This window comes from Etheostoma cragini, chromosome 20 (assembly GCF_013103735.1).
Source record: "Etheostoma cragini isolate CJK2018 chromosome 20, CSU_Ecrag_1.0, whole genome shotgun sequence".
NCBI classification, from domain to species: domain Eukaryota; kingdom Metazoa; phylum Chordata; class Actinopteri; order Perciformes; family Percidae; genus Etheostoma; species Etheostoma cragini.
In genome coordinates this window covers 8,815,218-8,831,232 of record NC_048426.1, presented here as the reverse complement: position 1 = coordinate 8,831,232, position 16,015 = coordinate 8,815,218, and the positions used below count along the sequence as shown (strand labels likewise).

The 16,015-nt window shown below is 40.7% G+C and overlaps 2 protein-coding genes and 1 long non-coding RNA gene across 4 annotated transcripts in view; 2 read left to right on the top strand and 1 right to left on the bottom strand.

Moving 5' to 3' along the window:
• gna11b (guanine nucleotide binding protein (G protein), alpha 11b (Gq class)) overlaps positions 1-2,912 on the top strand; it is a 26,056-nt gene extending 23,144 nt beyond the window's left edge. For both annotated transcript variants that reach the window (XM_034858696.1, XM_034858695.1), the window contains exons 6-7: positions 132-285; positions 621-2,912. In XM_034858696.1, coding sequence (XP_034714587.1) covers positions 132-285; positions 621-811 — 345 coding nt within the window. In that variant the 3' untranslated portion in view covers positions 812-2,912. The remainder of the gene's footprint in view (positions 1-131; positions 286-620) is intronic.
• Positions 535-16,015, bottom strand: LOC117936002. Its single transcript, XR_004654868.1, has 3 exons — positions 15,876-16,015; positions 11,062-11,069; positions 535-545 (listed from the first exon to the last, which is right to left on the bottom strand). It is a non-coding gene; the product is annotated as an uncharacterized LOC117936002 (long non-coding RNA).
• LOC117936001 (TLE family member 5-like) lies at positions 7,198-15,310 on the top strand. Its single transcript, XM_034858700.1, has 7 exons — positions 7,198-7,638; positions 11,446-11,543; positions 12,055-12,118; positions 12,544-12,588; positions 12,689-12,751; positions 13,032-13,106; positions 15,001-15,310. Exons 1-7 carry the CDS (start codon positions 7,612-7,614, stop codon positions 15,238-15,240), a joined length of 612 nt encoding a protein of 203 aa, XP_034714591.1. The 5' UTR covers positions 7,198-7,611; the 3' UTR covers positions 15,241-15,310.

The window sequence follows — 16,015 nt, the reverse complement described above, 5'->3', positions numbered from 1 at the left end:
ATATATAAAAACACACACACTGTTGCTTAAACGCATGTTTCTTCACACACACAAAGCAGTATTAACTAGCTGTGTAAACAATTGGAACTAGACAACATGACTCTTCTCATTGCTCACCTTCTCTGCAACAGAACCGCATGGAGGAGAGCAAAGCTTTGTTCAGGACTATCATTACCTACCCCTGGTTTCAAAACTCCTCTGTCATCCTCTTCCTCAACAAGAAGGACCTGCTCGAGGAGAAGATCTCCTACTCCCACCTGGTGGACTATTTCCCAGAGTTTGATGGTGAGATTGTGTGTACGCGTGCGTGAGAATTTGTTATTCAATGTTCTGAAGATGGTTATATGACCATAGTCTTTGCAAGAAAAGTAACGTTGATGCTACCACTGTTTACCAGTTTAACCAGTTGTATGTGAAGTCTATCAATTTTCTTGTCAACCTATGACAAAGGGTGTGTAAGATGGGCACAGAGTGCATGCATTTTAAAGAAGTAGCCACAACCCACTCCTTTCGACAAAAAAAATGTATTTGTTAATTTATGTAATCTTTTTTTGTGATCAAATATAATATTATAATATATAATTGTTGTTTGCATGGGCTTGTCTGTTTCTATTTCTCAGGCCCCCAGAGAGATGCACAGGCAGCGCGAGAGTTCATTCTCAAGATGTTTGTGGACTTAAACCCAGACAGCGACAAGATCATCTACTCTCACTTCACCTGTGCCACGGACACTGAGAACATCCGCTTTGTGTTTGCAGCTGTCAAAGACACCATCCTACAGCTCAATCTCAAAGAGTACAATCTGGTGTGAGGGCCCACGTACGACGCACAGCTCCTCAACCACCATTGCACAAACGCACACCTCTTTGGGATTGTGCACTCAAGTTCACATGCATTACGCAGCACACCATGCCCACAGACACACACGCATACATACATACATATACACATATACACACACCTTTTCCCCAGTACACTACATTCACAAATCCTTCCATCTGCAAACGCCACCCCTCCTCTTTCACCAAAGCTCGCCCTTTTCCTCGGTTGCTCGGCGGCTTGTTGTGTCAGAGTCCCTGCTCCTCCCCCACGCTGCTCTGTGGTTTAGATTTGGCCCCAACTGCTGGCTCTGGCACACAAACCTTTCACACGGACTGTACAGTGACGAGCGTGTGTTTCTGTGTGTGTGTGTGTGTGAGTGTTTGTACGTGTGTGTGTGTGTCTGAGCATTGACTAGCGAGGAGCTGTGTTTTGGTGAATCGCAGCATCAAACCCATTTGGCCCTCTGGAGTAATCCTCAGCAGTGTGAGATCAGATCCTTTCTGAGCTCCCATCGGTGCGGAAGGAAGTAAATACTGCATCTCCTGAAACCAACTCAGAGGCACGGAGTGGCATCATGCTTCTGGGGACAGAGTGCCTCGGTCAGGAAGTGAGGTCGCACGCTGAACACAAGGGGACCAGCTGAGGATTCTGTCTCCATCTCGCATCTATGAATGTACCCACCAGAGTGAGCATTGCAATCTAAAAAAATAAATAGAATTATATATTAAGAAGTACATGAATACGTAAACACACTTAGGACAAACAGCACGAGAGGGCAAACATAGCTAATCAAAATCTGTTCATTGCTGAGATTTTTTAAATGTTTTTAATAATAGAAATTTGTTGCTGCGTCTACTTCTATTTAACAAATAACGGCTAAAAGGAAGGGTGATAAGAAGTGGTAAGAAAATCTATAAAAACTCTAAAGAAAAGAAGCAACCAGAAATTTACTTGACTTAAGTATCCTTTAAAGATTTCTTTTTTTTTTTTTAATATTTTCTTTTTATAAATATAAAGTTAATCACATCGCTTCCCTCCTCCAGATGTGTTCTGTATGGATTCACAGGGACAATCTTCCATGCGACGTTCACAGCATCTGTTTCCACTGATACACCCCCACAAGTCTTATTACAAAACACCAGTAGCGGGTGAGAGGGCCCTACTTGCGATACGGGCTCCTCCTTGATTGGTGGGAGCAGATGTGGAGGGGAGCGTGATGTCATCAGTGTTTATCAGCCCACAGAGCACATCTGCAGCTTGGTCTGCAAGTAGCTAATTTAGCAAAGTAAAAGCTGTAAATTAAACACGCCAGCACCCCGGGGTGTAAATGGAATCCATGCGGTAACATCTCTGATGGCGTCACACCTGCGTCACTCAGCCGTCCAATCAGACACACCTCCTGATGGTGACACATCAGGATGTGCTTCTGTTTACTTTAGTGTTTTTTTTTTGTTTTTTTTACTGTATAGTCACTTTGTTTATATAAAGATTGCTTGCTGTTGAGTGGTGAGAGGAAGGGGGGGGCTATGAACCTTTCACAGAAGACACACTCTAAAGTTTGCAAATGTTTGTGTATATTCGTTTGTAAATACATATACACAAAACACTCCTGTACAAAAACGCTCTGTGGTACACCATCTTTGGCAACAAAAAAAAACAGCAAAAAAAAAAAAGTATCAACTTCTTTCATTAGCATACAGTTTTTTTCCAATGAATTTATGGTAGTAGTTATGCTGTGATTATGGATTTTGTTAACTTGATTAATAGGACTACACAGAGCTGAGTGGTGTTGAGGAAATGATCGGCAAGGAGCAAAAGTCAGAGAAAAGAGGGTCTTCCCAACCGGCCTCATGACTCCGAACTACTGCTACAGCTCTGGCTCCAGAGTATACTAACTAGGGCTGGTATAAAATCTTCACAGTATGGTAACGAGATGATTTTAAGAGTAATTAAAGATTTCTTTTTTATTTATCTAATTTATGGACCAGGTTTGAAGGTGTTGATAATTTGACTGCTTTTGATTCTGTCATGTTGAAGTGCTCCTTTTCTCATGGCGGAGCCTACTTGAGTCTGAACTGCTGTAAAAAAAACTAAAAAACATACAAAAAAAACTAATTTCTGGTATAGTAAGGACTTTATCTCTGCGTTCTATTTCTTATTGAGACATTTCCAGTTGTACAACTCCATCACATCTCCATCCATGATAATAGTGTTTTTTAGGAGCCCTCACACTTTGATTTTAAAAAGAAAAAAAGAAACTTGTATTTTCTCTTGATTTATAGACGCAGCGCTGTAATGCATACCTAGAAAAAGTGTACAGTACCAACGTAGGTGGACTTTTTTATCAGTGATCGAAGACCCAAGCGGTCCATGCTTGCTATTTGTAATTTTAACACAACACGTCGGTTTTTGCAACGTTAATTTCCAGTTTTTTGAGGCTTGCTTTTATAGTGCCAGTGAAGTGCAGAAATACTTTTTTGGTCTTTGACCTTTTCTACAGGTGACTTATCCTCCATCCTCATTAAGGGCTATCACAGTGCATCAGTGTGGAGTGGAGTACAGGACCATAGTGAACCAAGTCATCCACTACTAATCCTTGTTTATTGATGGAGATTACTTGCAGTTTGTGCTTTAACAAGTATAGCCAGGGTGTTATAGCCAGGGTGTTATTGGAAACATACGGTGTATGTGTAGAGAGTTTACCAACACTAATCAGTTTTCTTTATGTATCTGGCCCTTCGGTGAATTAAGTGGACCCAGTATCTGGCTCTTCAACCTTTACTACAACTTTTTTTTGTTTGCATTGGTATCACAGTGGTACCTGTAATACCTCATGCAGTATAGAAACACTTTTCACTAAAGACACTACTACCAGGACAAGTATTGCATGTTTCCCCAAAGTATTTGACTTAATGACCATGCTTGTGACTTTGCATGTTTTAGCCCATTAACTACAAATTGCATACTTTATTGATGACCATTTCTCCAGTTACTAAATTGATTTACTATGTTGCTATTGGCTTTCGCACGTGCAAGTAAGGTTTGAAAATTAACTTTAAACTTGATTTTGAGAGAGAATCCACACCACAGTAGACATTTAATCACTTTTTTTTGTCAAGCTTGCATTAATGGGCGTTTTTTGAAATAAATTTATTTCTAAAGTTTAAAAACAAACTGAGTCCAAATTACGTTAACCCTGAATTATAAAACTGACAAACTATCGGCTGCGTCCGGCCAGTCTCAATCGCTAGATGGATCCAACATATCGGATCAGCTGCTGAAAAGATAGAGTCCGTTTAAAAAAATGGGAAGCAGTGATGTAAAGTTTTAAGTTAATGGGGCTAAAATACATATGTTTTTCAAAACGCCAGTGTGGTCCTTAATTGCCATTTTGGTCTGCTTGAAAATGACAGTAACCTTTAGCATTAGAAAGCAGACCCCTAACCGTTAGACTGTCATAAAGAGGATGCCAGTATTTAAGTGGAACGATATACCAATATATGGATACCCAAGTATTTATCAGTAGTTGTGTTAAGATTTACTGTGTGTTGAGTGCAGCTCACTTTAATGGTGATGAACCATGTTGTATTTTTAAACTTGACACTACAACTCTGGCACATGGTGAAGGGCTGACTGGCTGTTAGTGTGGGTTTGGTAGTGTGTTAGCGGCCCAGTGTTGCACAGTGTGCGTTTGACACATTTTATCTCAACATATGTGAGCTGGAGAGAAGGAAGGCGAGTCTGTATGAAACTTAAATCTCCTTCTTATTCTTTCATTCTTGTCTGTTTTGAGCAATGACCAGTCGAAAGACTAGATTGGTTTTTCACTACAACACTCTTATTTATTGCCTTTCATTGCCTTGAATAATGAAAGATGGTGTTGCCGGTCCATATATGGTTTCAGAGCATTCTGATATATTTTTTTTGTGTGTGTGTGTGATTTTCCTTTCTGTAGGCGTTTTTAGAATAAGTGGAATCAAACTTATCTTTTGAACATCAGTAAGGAGTCAGTGCATATTCAAAATGTAAATCTTCTTCCTTTTTTTTTTTCTTTTTCTTTTTCATTTCCTATTTGAAAACATTACCAGAACTCTATTATTTAGGACCACTTGATTTATTTTTCCTCCACTCCAATGAAACCTGAAGGTTAATTGTGTAGTGGGGTATAAAATGCTGTTTTCTTTATTTTGTATGTAAACCAAATGTAAATGATGTAATATACTGAGTGTGCCAACCCCACTCTCTCTAGAGCCAGGCTCTCTTTAAGTGCCAACGCTGTGGTCATCATCAAAGGACCACCACCTGAGATGCCGCCCGCCCCCGCCCCCGTCACCCCCCCTTTTTAAATAAAACACACCAGAGACTAAAAGGATAGATGATTAAGTACACACAAAGACTTTATTCTGTATTTAAGATTGAAGATTCAAAAGATAATCTGCTGTTTTTTTTAAGGAACTGTAATTATAATTGCATGTGCTGTTTATTTTGTGTTTGAAGTGAGGGCTTTGATGTATTCATTGAAGCAGAGCCCTCGATGAAGGGGGTTCAATCAGTTGGTTATTATCGATAATTGATTTAAATAACTCTTGCCATATTTTTTTATGTGTTTCATGTGTTTGTTTCAACCACTGTTGCCTGATCCTCATTCAAACATGAACATGACTTACGATCATCGCCGCCTTCTAAGAGAGAAACATAATGACAAGGTATCTGTTTTAAATTGAAATAAATTTGTTCCTATACTTGCTCATGGTGTTTGTGTGTTGAGTGGGTTTCATGATTTTTGTATGTTAAGTCTGAGGTAACCTTGCAATATGTATTTTAATTATCAGAAATGAATACCAGGTATTGTGATTGTATTGACGTTTCACATTTAACAAAACTCCATTTCTAATGGGAGCATACGGTTGTCTTGTTTGCTCCTGTGTGGCCACCTCTATTGATTTCATGATATTCTTTGATGTCACATGCTTAATTTAGCAGATATTTCAGTATCTGGTCGTCCTTCTATAGCTACATTTTTCAGGCTAAAGGTTGGACCGTGTCAAGATTATCCTGACTTCTGAGATACGGTGTATATAATTTTTTCTTTTTAAATACAGTATATAACCAAGCTCTTCTGAAGGTGAAGATTGGTTGGTCATCATACCTTTTCCCTTTTGAAATATGTCCTATTGTAATGGCTGCAGTACAGCTGGCCTGGTAAGAAAATCAAGCAGCCACCAGGGGCCGTCCAAAGGAATTTAAAATGTAAACTACAGGTTTAGTTTTATTACCCAATAGTAACTGGAAGAGCAGGCATTGTGAGGGTGCAATGGTGGGTACTCTCCCAGCTCCTGTCTCTCAGCTGGATGGACCAAAATGGACAGGATTGGGGAGGGGCTTTAAATTAGTTTGGGATGACACAACAAATTAGTTTTTGGGGCATTATTACATTTTGGGAATTGAAGATTGTCTGACAAAATAGTGGATTTTTTTTTTCTAAAAGCTGCCATATGTAGGATTGGAAAATGTCAACTCTTAGTAGTTGTGTCATAACATGCAAATATGCATGGCGATGCTCCCCTTAAAATGAAGGACCAAGAACAACAAACTGCTCCATCTGTAATTGGGACTGTCTCCTTTTCAATAAACCAAAACAAATGCAATCCTCAAATTCTGAAAGCTGCTATAGTAACAACAAAAAATCCAAAGTTATATCTTGTCTTTTGTGCGTGTTTTCCGTGTTTGACTGCAGTCAAATGTAGGCTAAATAGAATTTTGATTGTCGCTGTGTCTTGGCATAAGGAGTGCATGTAAGGGTAGGGGGTGCAAATTGGACGCTGGGCGCAGCTATTGATCTGACATCTTCTGTGCATTGCATGCTCACCCTGTACACTCCAAGTTCCCGTTCAGTATAGAGGATACACAGGGCAGAGAGACCAGCCCCACCGGTGCTCTAATGCAAGAATAATACCAGAGATGTTCTGTGTGTCAATTAGTTTGTGATAAGTGGAAGAAACATAACTTTACTACATACATTCCTAGGTAAAGTTGTGCAGCCTAATATAAAGTAAAATAATGAAGATCTTTAAACTAGATTTTGACAAAGGGCCCCAGTTCAATACATGGCCTTTCTTTAGGCACTCAGTAGGCTACAGAACTCTTGTGCAAATTCCCTTAACACATTTGTAATTGATCAAATTACTAAAATCAATTGATGCACAGGGAATTTGGGACTATGGGGGCCTTTCTGGGATGCTTGCTCAGCCTGGTGGATGATCCATCCATCCCTGTGTATCAGACTGTGCTTCGGGGCCCCCGTCAGAAGCTGCAGCTCCGGCCCTGCTGACTGCAGCGCTGAGCGCTTCAGTTCAGCTCTGCGTCACACGGGGCGCCCGCTCCTCCGCTGCTCGGTTTGTTTTCCGGGTGATGCTGCTCTTCTCTTCAAAGCAGAGGAAAGTCGGGGGCTCATGTGTCAACATCCAGGGTTTCCCCGGGGAGGTGTATCGTTAACGTTATTCCAAAAAAAAAAAAAAAAAAAAAACTGCTGTTCCTTTGAAAACCTTTTTATTGTTGTTAGCTTATTCATCCTTTCGGAGGCAGCTGTTTTCCTAGCTGCGAAGACCAGAAGACGATCTTCGGCTCCTGCTGCTTTCGCGTTAGCTAACGTTATTTTAAACGATGACAGAGTACAAAGTGCGAATAGCGTCTCCAATCATTTAATAATATCTGGGGACCTGTTAGCTTAGCCAGCTAGCCCGGTAATTCGATTAGACCAAGGGAAACACGGCGAAACACACTGCTGACATGATGTTTCCTCAATCAAGGCACTCGGTAAGTTGCCTAGTTGAACTTGTCCCAGTAGCAAACTAAGCAAGCTGAGCTAACAGCTAGCTAGCAACCGACAGCTGATAATGATAGCTCTGCTGGCTAGTTTTAACAGTCTATGGCTGCAGGTAGCTGTCAGCTCACAATGCCAGACCTCTCTACGTATCACCTCACCACGTTTGTACCATTACAGTAGAGAGAGATTTCAGGAACACTTAAAATTAATCTATATAAAACTAGCAATAGCACTTTATTTCCTGTATTTGACTGCAAACAGTCTGCCGTTAGCTAAGGTTAGCTGTAAAAAAAAAAAGAAGCTAATTTAAAGGGATACTTTTAACGATATTAAATTAGCTGTGTACTATAATATTATTGGTAGTATGTGTAAATGAACTATGTTGAACTACCCTCCATCTCTCCCTATACTCACAGGCCAGCAGATAAACGCTGGATGACGCAAAACGCATCATACGGTAGTTTTCTGCTGGCTGCTGCTCGAACTACAGATGGTACTTCCGCATATGGACACAAAGACTATGGAACATGGATGTATAATAGAAACTGGGAGACGTTGTTGAGGCGGGCCCCATTTATTTCTATGACAGTTGTTCAATGGCACTTGACATCAAAAAAGTGCAACTGCCGTGTCTAAAATGACACGGATGATCTGGACTGCTTTCCGCATAGTGTGGCCCATAGAACAGGCGCACTAGAGACTTCCTTCTGCAGAGTCTGCTACTTCCTGATTAGCACCGCTAGCTCTAAACAATCAACAAAATGAAATATTGCTTTATCGTTTGACTCAACTTTTCAAAAAGCAAAAAAATTCACTCGTTCCAGCTTCTTAACTGTGAATGCTAGTTTTCTTTGTTCACCACCATCATGGTAGTCTGGATCAACGGAAGTTCATTTCCAGGATAAAGCCTGACATCACGCGCCAGATGTCAGGCTTTGCCCCTCCTCTTCCGCTCTTTATGCTTCCGTTCTCAAAAGCCCTTCAATTCGGGAAACAAAAAACAAACTTTGACTTGGCAAACCACACTATAAAGAGCAGGTTTTGAAGAAAATGTGGGTTGTGCAATAAGGCGGGCCTGCTTGGTTCTTTCGGTGAATGATTTGAAAGGTTAACAAAGAATATCTTTCTGCCATTTATTATCCAAGTAAGACGTTATGGGACCGATTGGTGGGGATTTCTATGGACGAAGTACAAGAGCAAACTTTAAGCATGTATCCAGCAAATGTAAATTGCTCATGTTACTGTAACTTCATTTAATATTGTATCTGGCGTTTTCTTTTGTGGAGTGCAAATAATCATTCCAGAGAATATTTTGCTGAGCCACATTCGTTGCGTCGGTAACATAGCGCCGCCAAAGGCGATTATGTTTGGTCTAAAGAAATGTAAACACCCAGAGCGTTTTTTCCTCCCATCCTAGAACGCAACTGTGGTGTATCCAGATCTAACTCCACAACGCGCTAGTTAGGTAGATAGGTAGGTAGATAGATAGATAGATAGATAGATAGATAGATAGATAGATAGATAGATAGATACTTTATTCATCCCGAAGGAAATTTTAGGCATCCAGTAGCAAGACAACCATAACACAACAAACACAAACACACACATACGTATATATCACATAAAAATAAAAATCACTCACAGAAATGCATTGACCATGATAAGGTCTGGCAATACGAGACCACCATGATGGTAAACGGATTATCTTTCAAGTGTCAATCAGACCTCTCTCAACACTACTAATTGAGGAAAATAACCCATGGTGAAAGTAATTGTTTTGTTGCAGGTATGGCTGGGCGGTATGGCTTTAAGTTTATTTCATGGTATAATTTTAAGCTTGGATAGTAACGGTATATAAAGGGGTAAAACACTGGTATATTAGTTTTTTTCCCCCAATACTGTAAAATAACAGAATCTCTTAAAAATGAATACCTTTTTTAACGAAATTGAGAGACGTGTTTCAGCACAGTGCTGCGATTTCAGCCATGTGTGAGAGTCTTTACTGTGTTACGCTGTCATTTAGTGCCAGACTCACCCGCACAGCAGAGAGAAAAGCGCGGTGACAACTCTGCAGTTCGCTAACTTGTTTCTCTCGGTACCAATATTAGCAAGAATGTTTCCTTCAAAATAAATGGGCACCTTTCTGGTGTCGTGAAGCGCTGCACGAGCATTCACACAATAACGTAGACATTTGGCCTAAGCCCCAACTCAAACCCTCATCACAGTCATATAAGGTTGCAGCTAGAGTCTTTTTTTAAAATAAAGACATTTTATATTCTTGTTGGTTGGTTTCAACATGTGATCGCTGTTCCTCTTTCGTAAAGCAAGCCTGTAACACACATCTTCCTAAAGAAACATAACAAGGCAGTTTCCGTCTAGTCAAGCCAGTTTCAACTGTTGGTGGCTTTTACAGGACAGAATCAAAACCACTGTAATGCCATTGTTACTCTCCAAACGTACTTTATGTGTGTTTGGAAAGCTATGAATGACAATCATTTAGAGATGAACATAGAACATTTTTCGCAGTTATTGTGATTAACGTTTAAGTCTAAAAAACCTGAAAAATTTCCCAAGGTGACATCTCCAAACAACTAGTTTTACCCGGCCAGCATTTCAAAACATAAAGTTAGTGATTTAAAAACTTGCCTAACTTATTCTGACAATTTCAGAAGCAGAAAAGAGTGAATATTTAGCTTTTTTCTTGAACGGCTAAAAACAATGGATTGCCAAAACTGTTTGTTCGTTTTCTTTTATTTTTATTTTTAAATAAAAGGACTTAAAGTAGTTTTGTTTTTAGCTCCACCTGTGACTAGTGATTATTTTTATTAATATTATCAATATAGCTAACATACTTATTTTAATTACTATTTTATTACATTGTTTAGTATTTAAAATGTTAGAGAATAATAGTTCCGGCAGTACACTATGTTTTTGTGCACTGTGTATTTTGGATGCAGGGTTTTGACCATGTAACCGAGTGACACTATCCTCTCTGTTCAGTCCCATAATCCCACGGGAAACCTCTTGCCCTTGTGCCACTTATTTAGAGAGTAATGAGGTTTAGGGATCTGGATAAACTCTGGATTAAAGCTTTGGATTGATGGTTTAAGTGTAGTGTATACATCACCAAGTTTCTAATGCAGCCCTTCAGTAGGTCTCACATATGGTCAGCACGGGCACGCCTTGATCTCGCCTTCTTTTAAACACATTTCCTCAATCACCACTCTGTGGTGGACTTGTGGTTTTCTAAAAACAGATGTTGCACATCAATGTGTCAGCAAATTAAACACATTGTCTCCTTGTTTATCTCAACGTATACTGTACACTCACACTCAGACATGAAGCCCAGTTTAGGCTGACATCCTTTAAGCTATCCTCACAAAGTATTGAGATCAAACTACTCTCTAAACAACTGGAACCGCTATCTGCAGCGGACGCTTGTTTTTTAAAATATTTTGCAACAATGTTTTTTATTTTTACCAACGTTTCACCTAAAATATATTCTGTTTCAACGTTACCGCTACATCATATCTGTTTATAAAATGCATGTTATGTGGATTCTTGTTTTTGTCAAAGAAGGAAAAGGAAATTGCGATACTATCGAATCACAATAAATGACGATCGCAAAACAAATCAAATCGGCACCCATGTACCGTAAAAGAAATGAATCGGAACAACAGCCTGTCGTCCCAGACCTGTTAAGCATCAAAAGTACAGTTTCCGACTGAGAGTTTCAACCTGGATGCAGGGATCTTCGTGACGTAATTTATAAAAACGGAACATATTCTGTTTTTCAGGCATCCTCTCAGTCCAGTCAACCTCTCAAGTTCACCACTTCTGACTCCTGTGATCGCATCAAGGATGAGTTCCAGTTCCTCCAAGCACAGTACCACAGGTATGTGGTTAACGCAACCATACACACACTTGATATCATTTTAGTGTTTGAAACATCTTCTCGTAGTTTAGAATTATGGCAAATGCAATTGACTTTGGTGGAGTAGATTCTTTTCAAGGACTTTAATAGATCAACATGTGCCTTAACATAGGTATGACTTCAAATTTGGTTAACGATTGCGTGTCTGTGTTGGCTGATATGGGTAGGAACATGTTGGTTATTTTTACTTGCTTTAAAAAAAGTAATATTGTTCTACCCAGCATTAAATACTTTTATAATCCAGCAAAATAAACCATATTTGAATAAAAGTTTGCTGGCATTAGGAGGCGCGGCATAGTGCAACAACATTTAAACATAATAAGACACTGTGGGAAATACGATCGCACTAGTGTGAGCGAGTGGTCATGGTGTCTTAGATTATATAAATCCCAAAATGGCAAGCTATTCATTCAAAGAGCCGATACATAGGTTTCCCAACCGACCTGTTTTAATATGTATATTCTCTGTCCAGTTTAAAGTTGGAGTGTGATAAACTGGCTTCGGAAAAGTCAGAGATGCAGCGTCACTATATCATGGTAAGTGTTGCCCTTACCCTTGTCAGTGAGATGTGGCTGTTTATCATTATCTTTTTTTTTCTCTAATATACAGGCCAAAGTCACTTAGTGTTGCTGTATAAGCAGAGAAAATCCAGCACACGGTGGGAATGTCTAGATCAACTCAGTTTATTGTTTCAGTCACACTTAATTGCAGATTGCGTTTTATTTAGTGTCTTATTTTGCTTCATCATCATATGAGTAACGCATCTAATTTTCTCAGTTCATAATCCACAAATACTGTATAAGACATGTACACAAGTTTAAAAAAAATACATGTGTACGCTTTTTTTTTCCAGCATTGTGTGCTGTATACAGAGGGATTCTTACATTGTGTACAAAAATGTACCGAAACTGCAAAGCTTCAGTTTATAATGTGTGTTTTTCTGCCTTTTGATTCTTTTTAGTACTATGAAATGTCCTACGGGCTGAACATTGAAATGCACAAACAGGTAATCACTGTTTCCTGTAAGGAATACTTCATATAGTAGCACAGATCTGGTAGTTTGCTCGTCTCACCATTTCTTCCCCTCCTTTTTTTTGTAATTTCAGGCCGAAATAGTGAAGAGACTGAATGGCATCTGTGCTCAGGTGCTGCCTTACCTGTCACAAGAGGTAAGAACTCTCCCATGTGCATAACAGGGACTAGAGACAGGCTTGCAAAACTGTAATCAAAACCTTTTTTTTTCTTATGTAATCTACATTCTAGTTGTAGTTATCAATGGTTTTCCACAAGCTTCATAGTTAGCTATTTATTCTTTTAATCTAATAAATCACTAGCATATCTGAAGTGATTGATTTTTCTACAAAATTATTCAATCTCGTTACTTGTTGCCTTTTTGCAGCCATGTTAATGCGCTTAGATGTCAAGTTGTTCATGACCATGTGTTTTTAGCATCAACAGCAAGTCATGGGCGCCATAGAGAGAGCCAAGCAAGTCACACCCCCTGAGATGAACTCCATTATACGGGTGAGCTTTTTTCCACCCTGGGAGTGGGTAGAGATGATGGGGCGGGGGGGGGGGGGGGGGGGGGGGGGGGGGGGGGGGGGGGGGGGGGGGGGGGGGGAGAATCGTGTCTCATCCCAAACATGACTAAACTAAATCAGACGAAAAATAAAACCTGTCATTGTCAAACCAAAATACCAGAATATAAGATACAAATTATGAAACATATTGAAACAATGTATAAGCATGCAGAGCAATAATAATAAAATATTATTAAGGTTTGTCAAAAGCATTGGGCTCGTATACTGAAGACACATGGCTATTAAAGGCTATCTTAGCTTGTAGCATTACCCCCCCCGTCTCGTTTCTCCTGCGTGTTGCGTTCAATGTGCGAATGAGACTAAACTTGCCTGGATGAGTGCATGTCTCTCCTACTTCTAGAGGGGTTGGAGTTGGGTTTAACTGACTCAGAGAGACACTGCATGCGTTCTGAAGGCTGGCCTCATAGGGAGGGTCGGCCTCCTCGTGTGCTAAAGCGTCTCTCGTTCACTTCTCCGCGAGCCTGTTCTTTGGTGTGTTGTAGTTCAGGTTTTGAAAGATGTATTTATAAAAAGTCATGTTGTGGGAAATCAAGAAAAACCGAGTCTTTTTCTGTGTTTCCTCACCGTGTCTGGCCTGTTGTCCGGCCGCCCGAGTCTCTCTGCTCCACGCTCCTTAAACAATCTCCTGAATTTATCTCTCACACACCTGCAATTGACTTAGTTATCAGTGTCACACACACACCCTACCTTGTTTCTTGTGTCAGCACTTGTCCTCTCAGCTAACCACTCAAAAGACCCGTTCTGACATCATCATACAAACATTATTCTTGCACTGCCAGATCTTCCTCCACAGCGCTGCGGAGGAGGGTCTGGCTAGTCCACATAGCATTGCGGGATGGGAGACAAACGTGCTCTGGTTTCTAGGCATTTCTTTTTAAACTAATCACAATCGTCATGGACAGCACCGTACGGAGCAACGGTGCCTTTGCAAAATAGCCTCGGGAAGGAACTTGTTTTGGTGGAACATGTGTACTTTCAAAAGTTGTTTTAGTCATGGACAGAAAACTCAGATCGAACAGATAGACCCAATCCCAAAGTGAGCCCTGAGGACTAAAGACTTAATTTAACGTGTGTGTGTGTGTGTGTGTGTGTGTGTGTGTGTGTGTGTGTGTGTGTGTGTGTGTGTGTGTGTGTGTGTGTGTGTGTGTGTGTGTGTGTGTGTGTGTGTGTGTGTGTGTGCGCGCGCGCGCCCCCACATGAGCTCAGATAGCTATAAATGGGATTGAGACAGCACTTCACGAGATCACATGTTACCTTGGTAATGTTTAGCTTTGAACTGTGGGTAATTCCCTTTGGCGAAGTCTTCATCGATGCAGACTCACGGAAAGGGCTCGGTAAGTGTGTACTCAAACCCTCACGCCCTTTGAAATTCAAAATTGGGACAGCCCCAAGCCCTTATGTATTTTGCGAGAACGCGAGTCAGTGCGTCCGGACGTTGGGATTGGGTTGAGTCTAGCTAGCTGTCTGGATTTCCCCTGCAGAGATCTGAGGAGCACTTAACTATAGTCCTCATAAATCGACTAGAGTTTAGAATGCCAACCCGTAGAAATCCAAAGGTGGCGGACTTTCAGCTGAAATGAGGGACATTCGGCGGAATTTCCGGCGGCACCCGAACAATCCAAGAAATAACACATTGTGACTACAGACTATACAAACATAGGACATAATTAAAACACAGAAGCACACAACACAAGACATGCCTCTTTTAATAATAAAGTTGATAGAAATATGCACTAAATGAGAAAATCTCTGTTCTGCATTATTAAGCACTAATTGTTACTTATGAGCTCACCGTGTCTGTATGTGTGTGATTTCAGCAACAGCTCCAGGTGCAACACCTGTCCCAGCTCCAGGGCCTGGCCCTGCCTGTGGCCCCGTTGCCCCTGGGCCTCACCCCTCCCAACCTGCCTGCCGTCTCCTCCAGCTCCGGCCTGCTCTCCCTCTCCTCCATCCTGGCCAACTACTCCCACGGCCAGGCCCAGGCGGCGAAGGAGGACAAGGCCCGGGAAGCGGCGGAGAGAGCACCCCGAGGAGAGGACGGGGACAAGTCAGACTAGATCAGACACAGCCAGGAGGTTTGGAGGGAGTGGTTGTGGGGTGAGGTGTCTAAAGAAAAAAAAAAAAAGAGGTAAAACTGTACTTGTAAATGGAGATTGATGTAAGTCTGTCTGCTGAGTGTTGATGTAGAAGAGTAACTGCAGGGATGATGACAAGCAGAGAGGACAGATTTTTGGATGTGCAGAGAGAGAAACTGCTGAATGGCTGAGAGTGAGAGTTAAATGTTCTTATTATTTAGTGGTAATAGACTCAGTTCAGACTTCTAGACTTTAAATAGATGCTTTTTTTTTTTTTTTTGTGTAAGCCACTGTTGTTAGGCTTAACCAAGATAACTGTTTTCCGATTTGGAGTGAGAGCTGAGGTTGAAAGCTAACAGCAGTGTCCCTTACACAGATCTGCCTCTCACTGGTTTAAATTGCTTAATTCTTTTTGTTATCAGATCCAGTGTTTTTTTTGTTTAAGTGCTCTGCAGTCCCTCAGATTGTTTCTTACTGTCCCGTCTGGAAGTCGTAGTAAGTAGTTTTACTGATTTCCCTCCTGATTAACTCCTGTCCCTCTAATCACAACGTCCAGCTCCATTACCTTTTTCCACCCCAAATGGAAATATTGGTTGGAGCTTCTTGGAGGCTGATACCATTCATTTCTGTCAAATCTTAGTCTGACATTAAATGGAATGTGTTTAAAGGGACATTACACTTATCGGGTGCATTCAAAACCCTTCAAACAGTAACCAACCGACGTTCTACCGTTTTTTTTTTTGCATTTTCATACAAC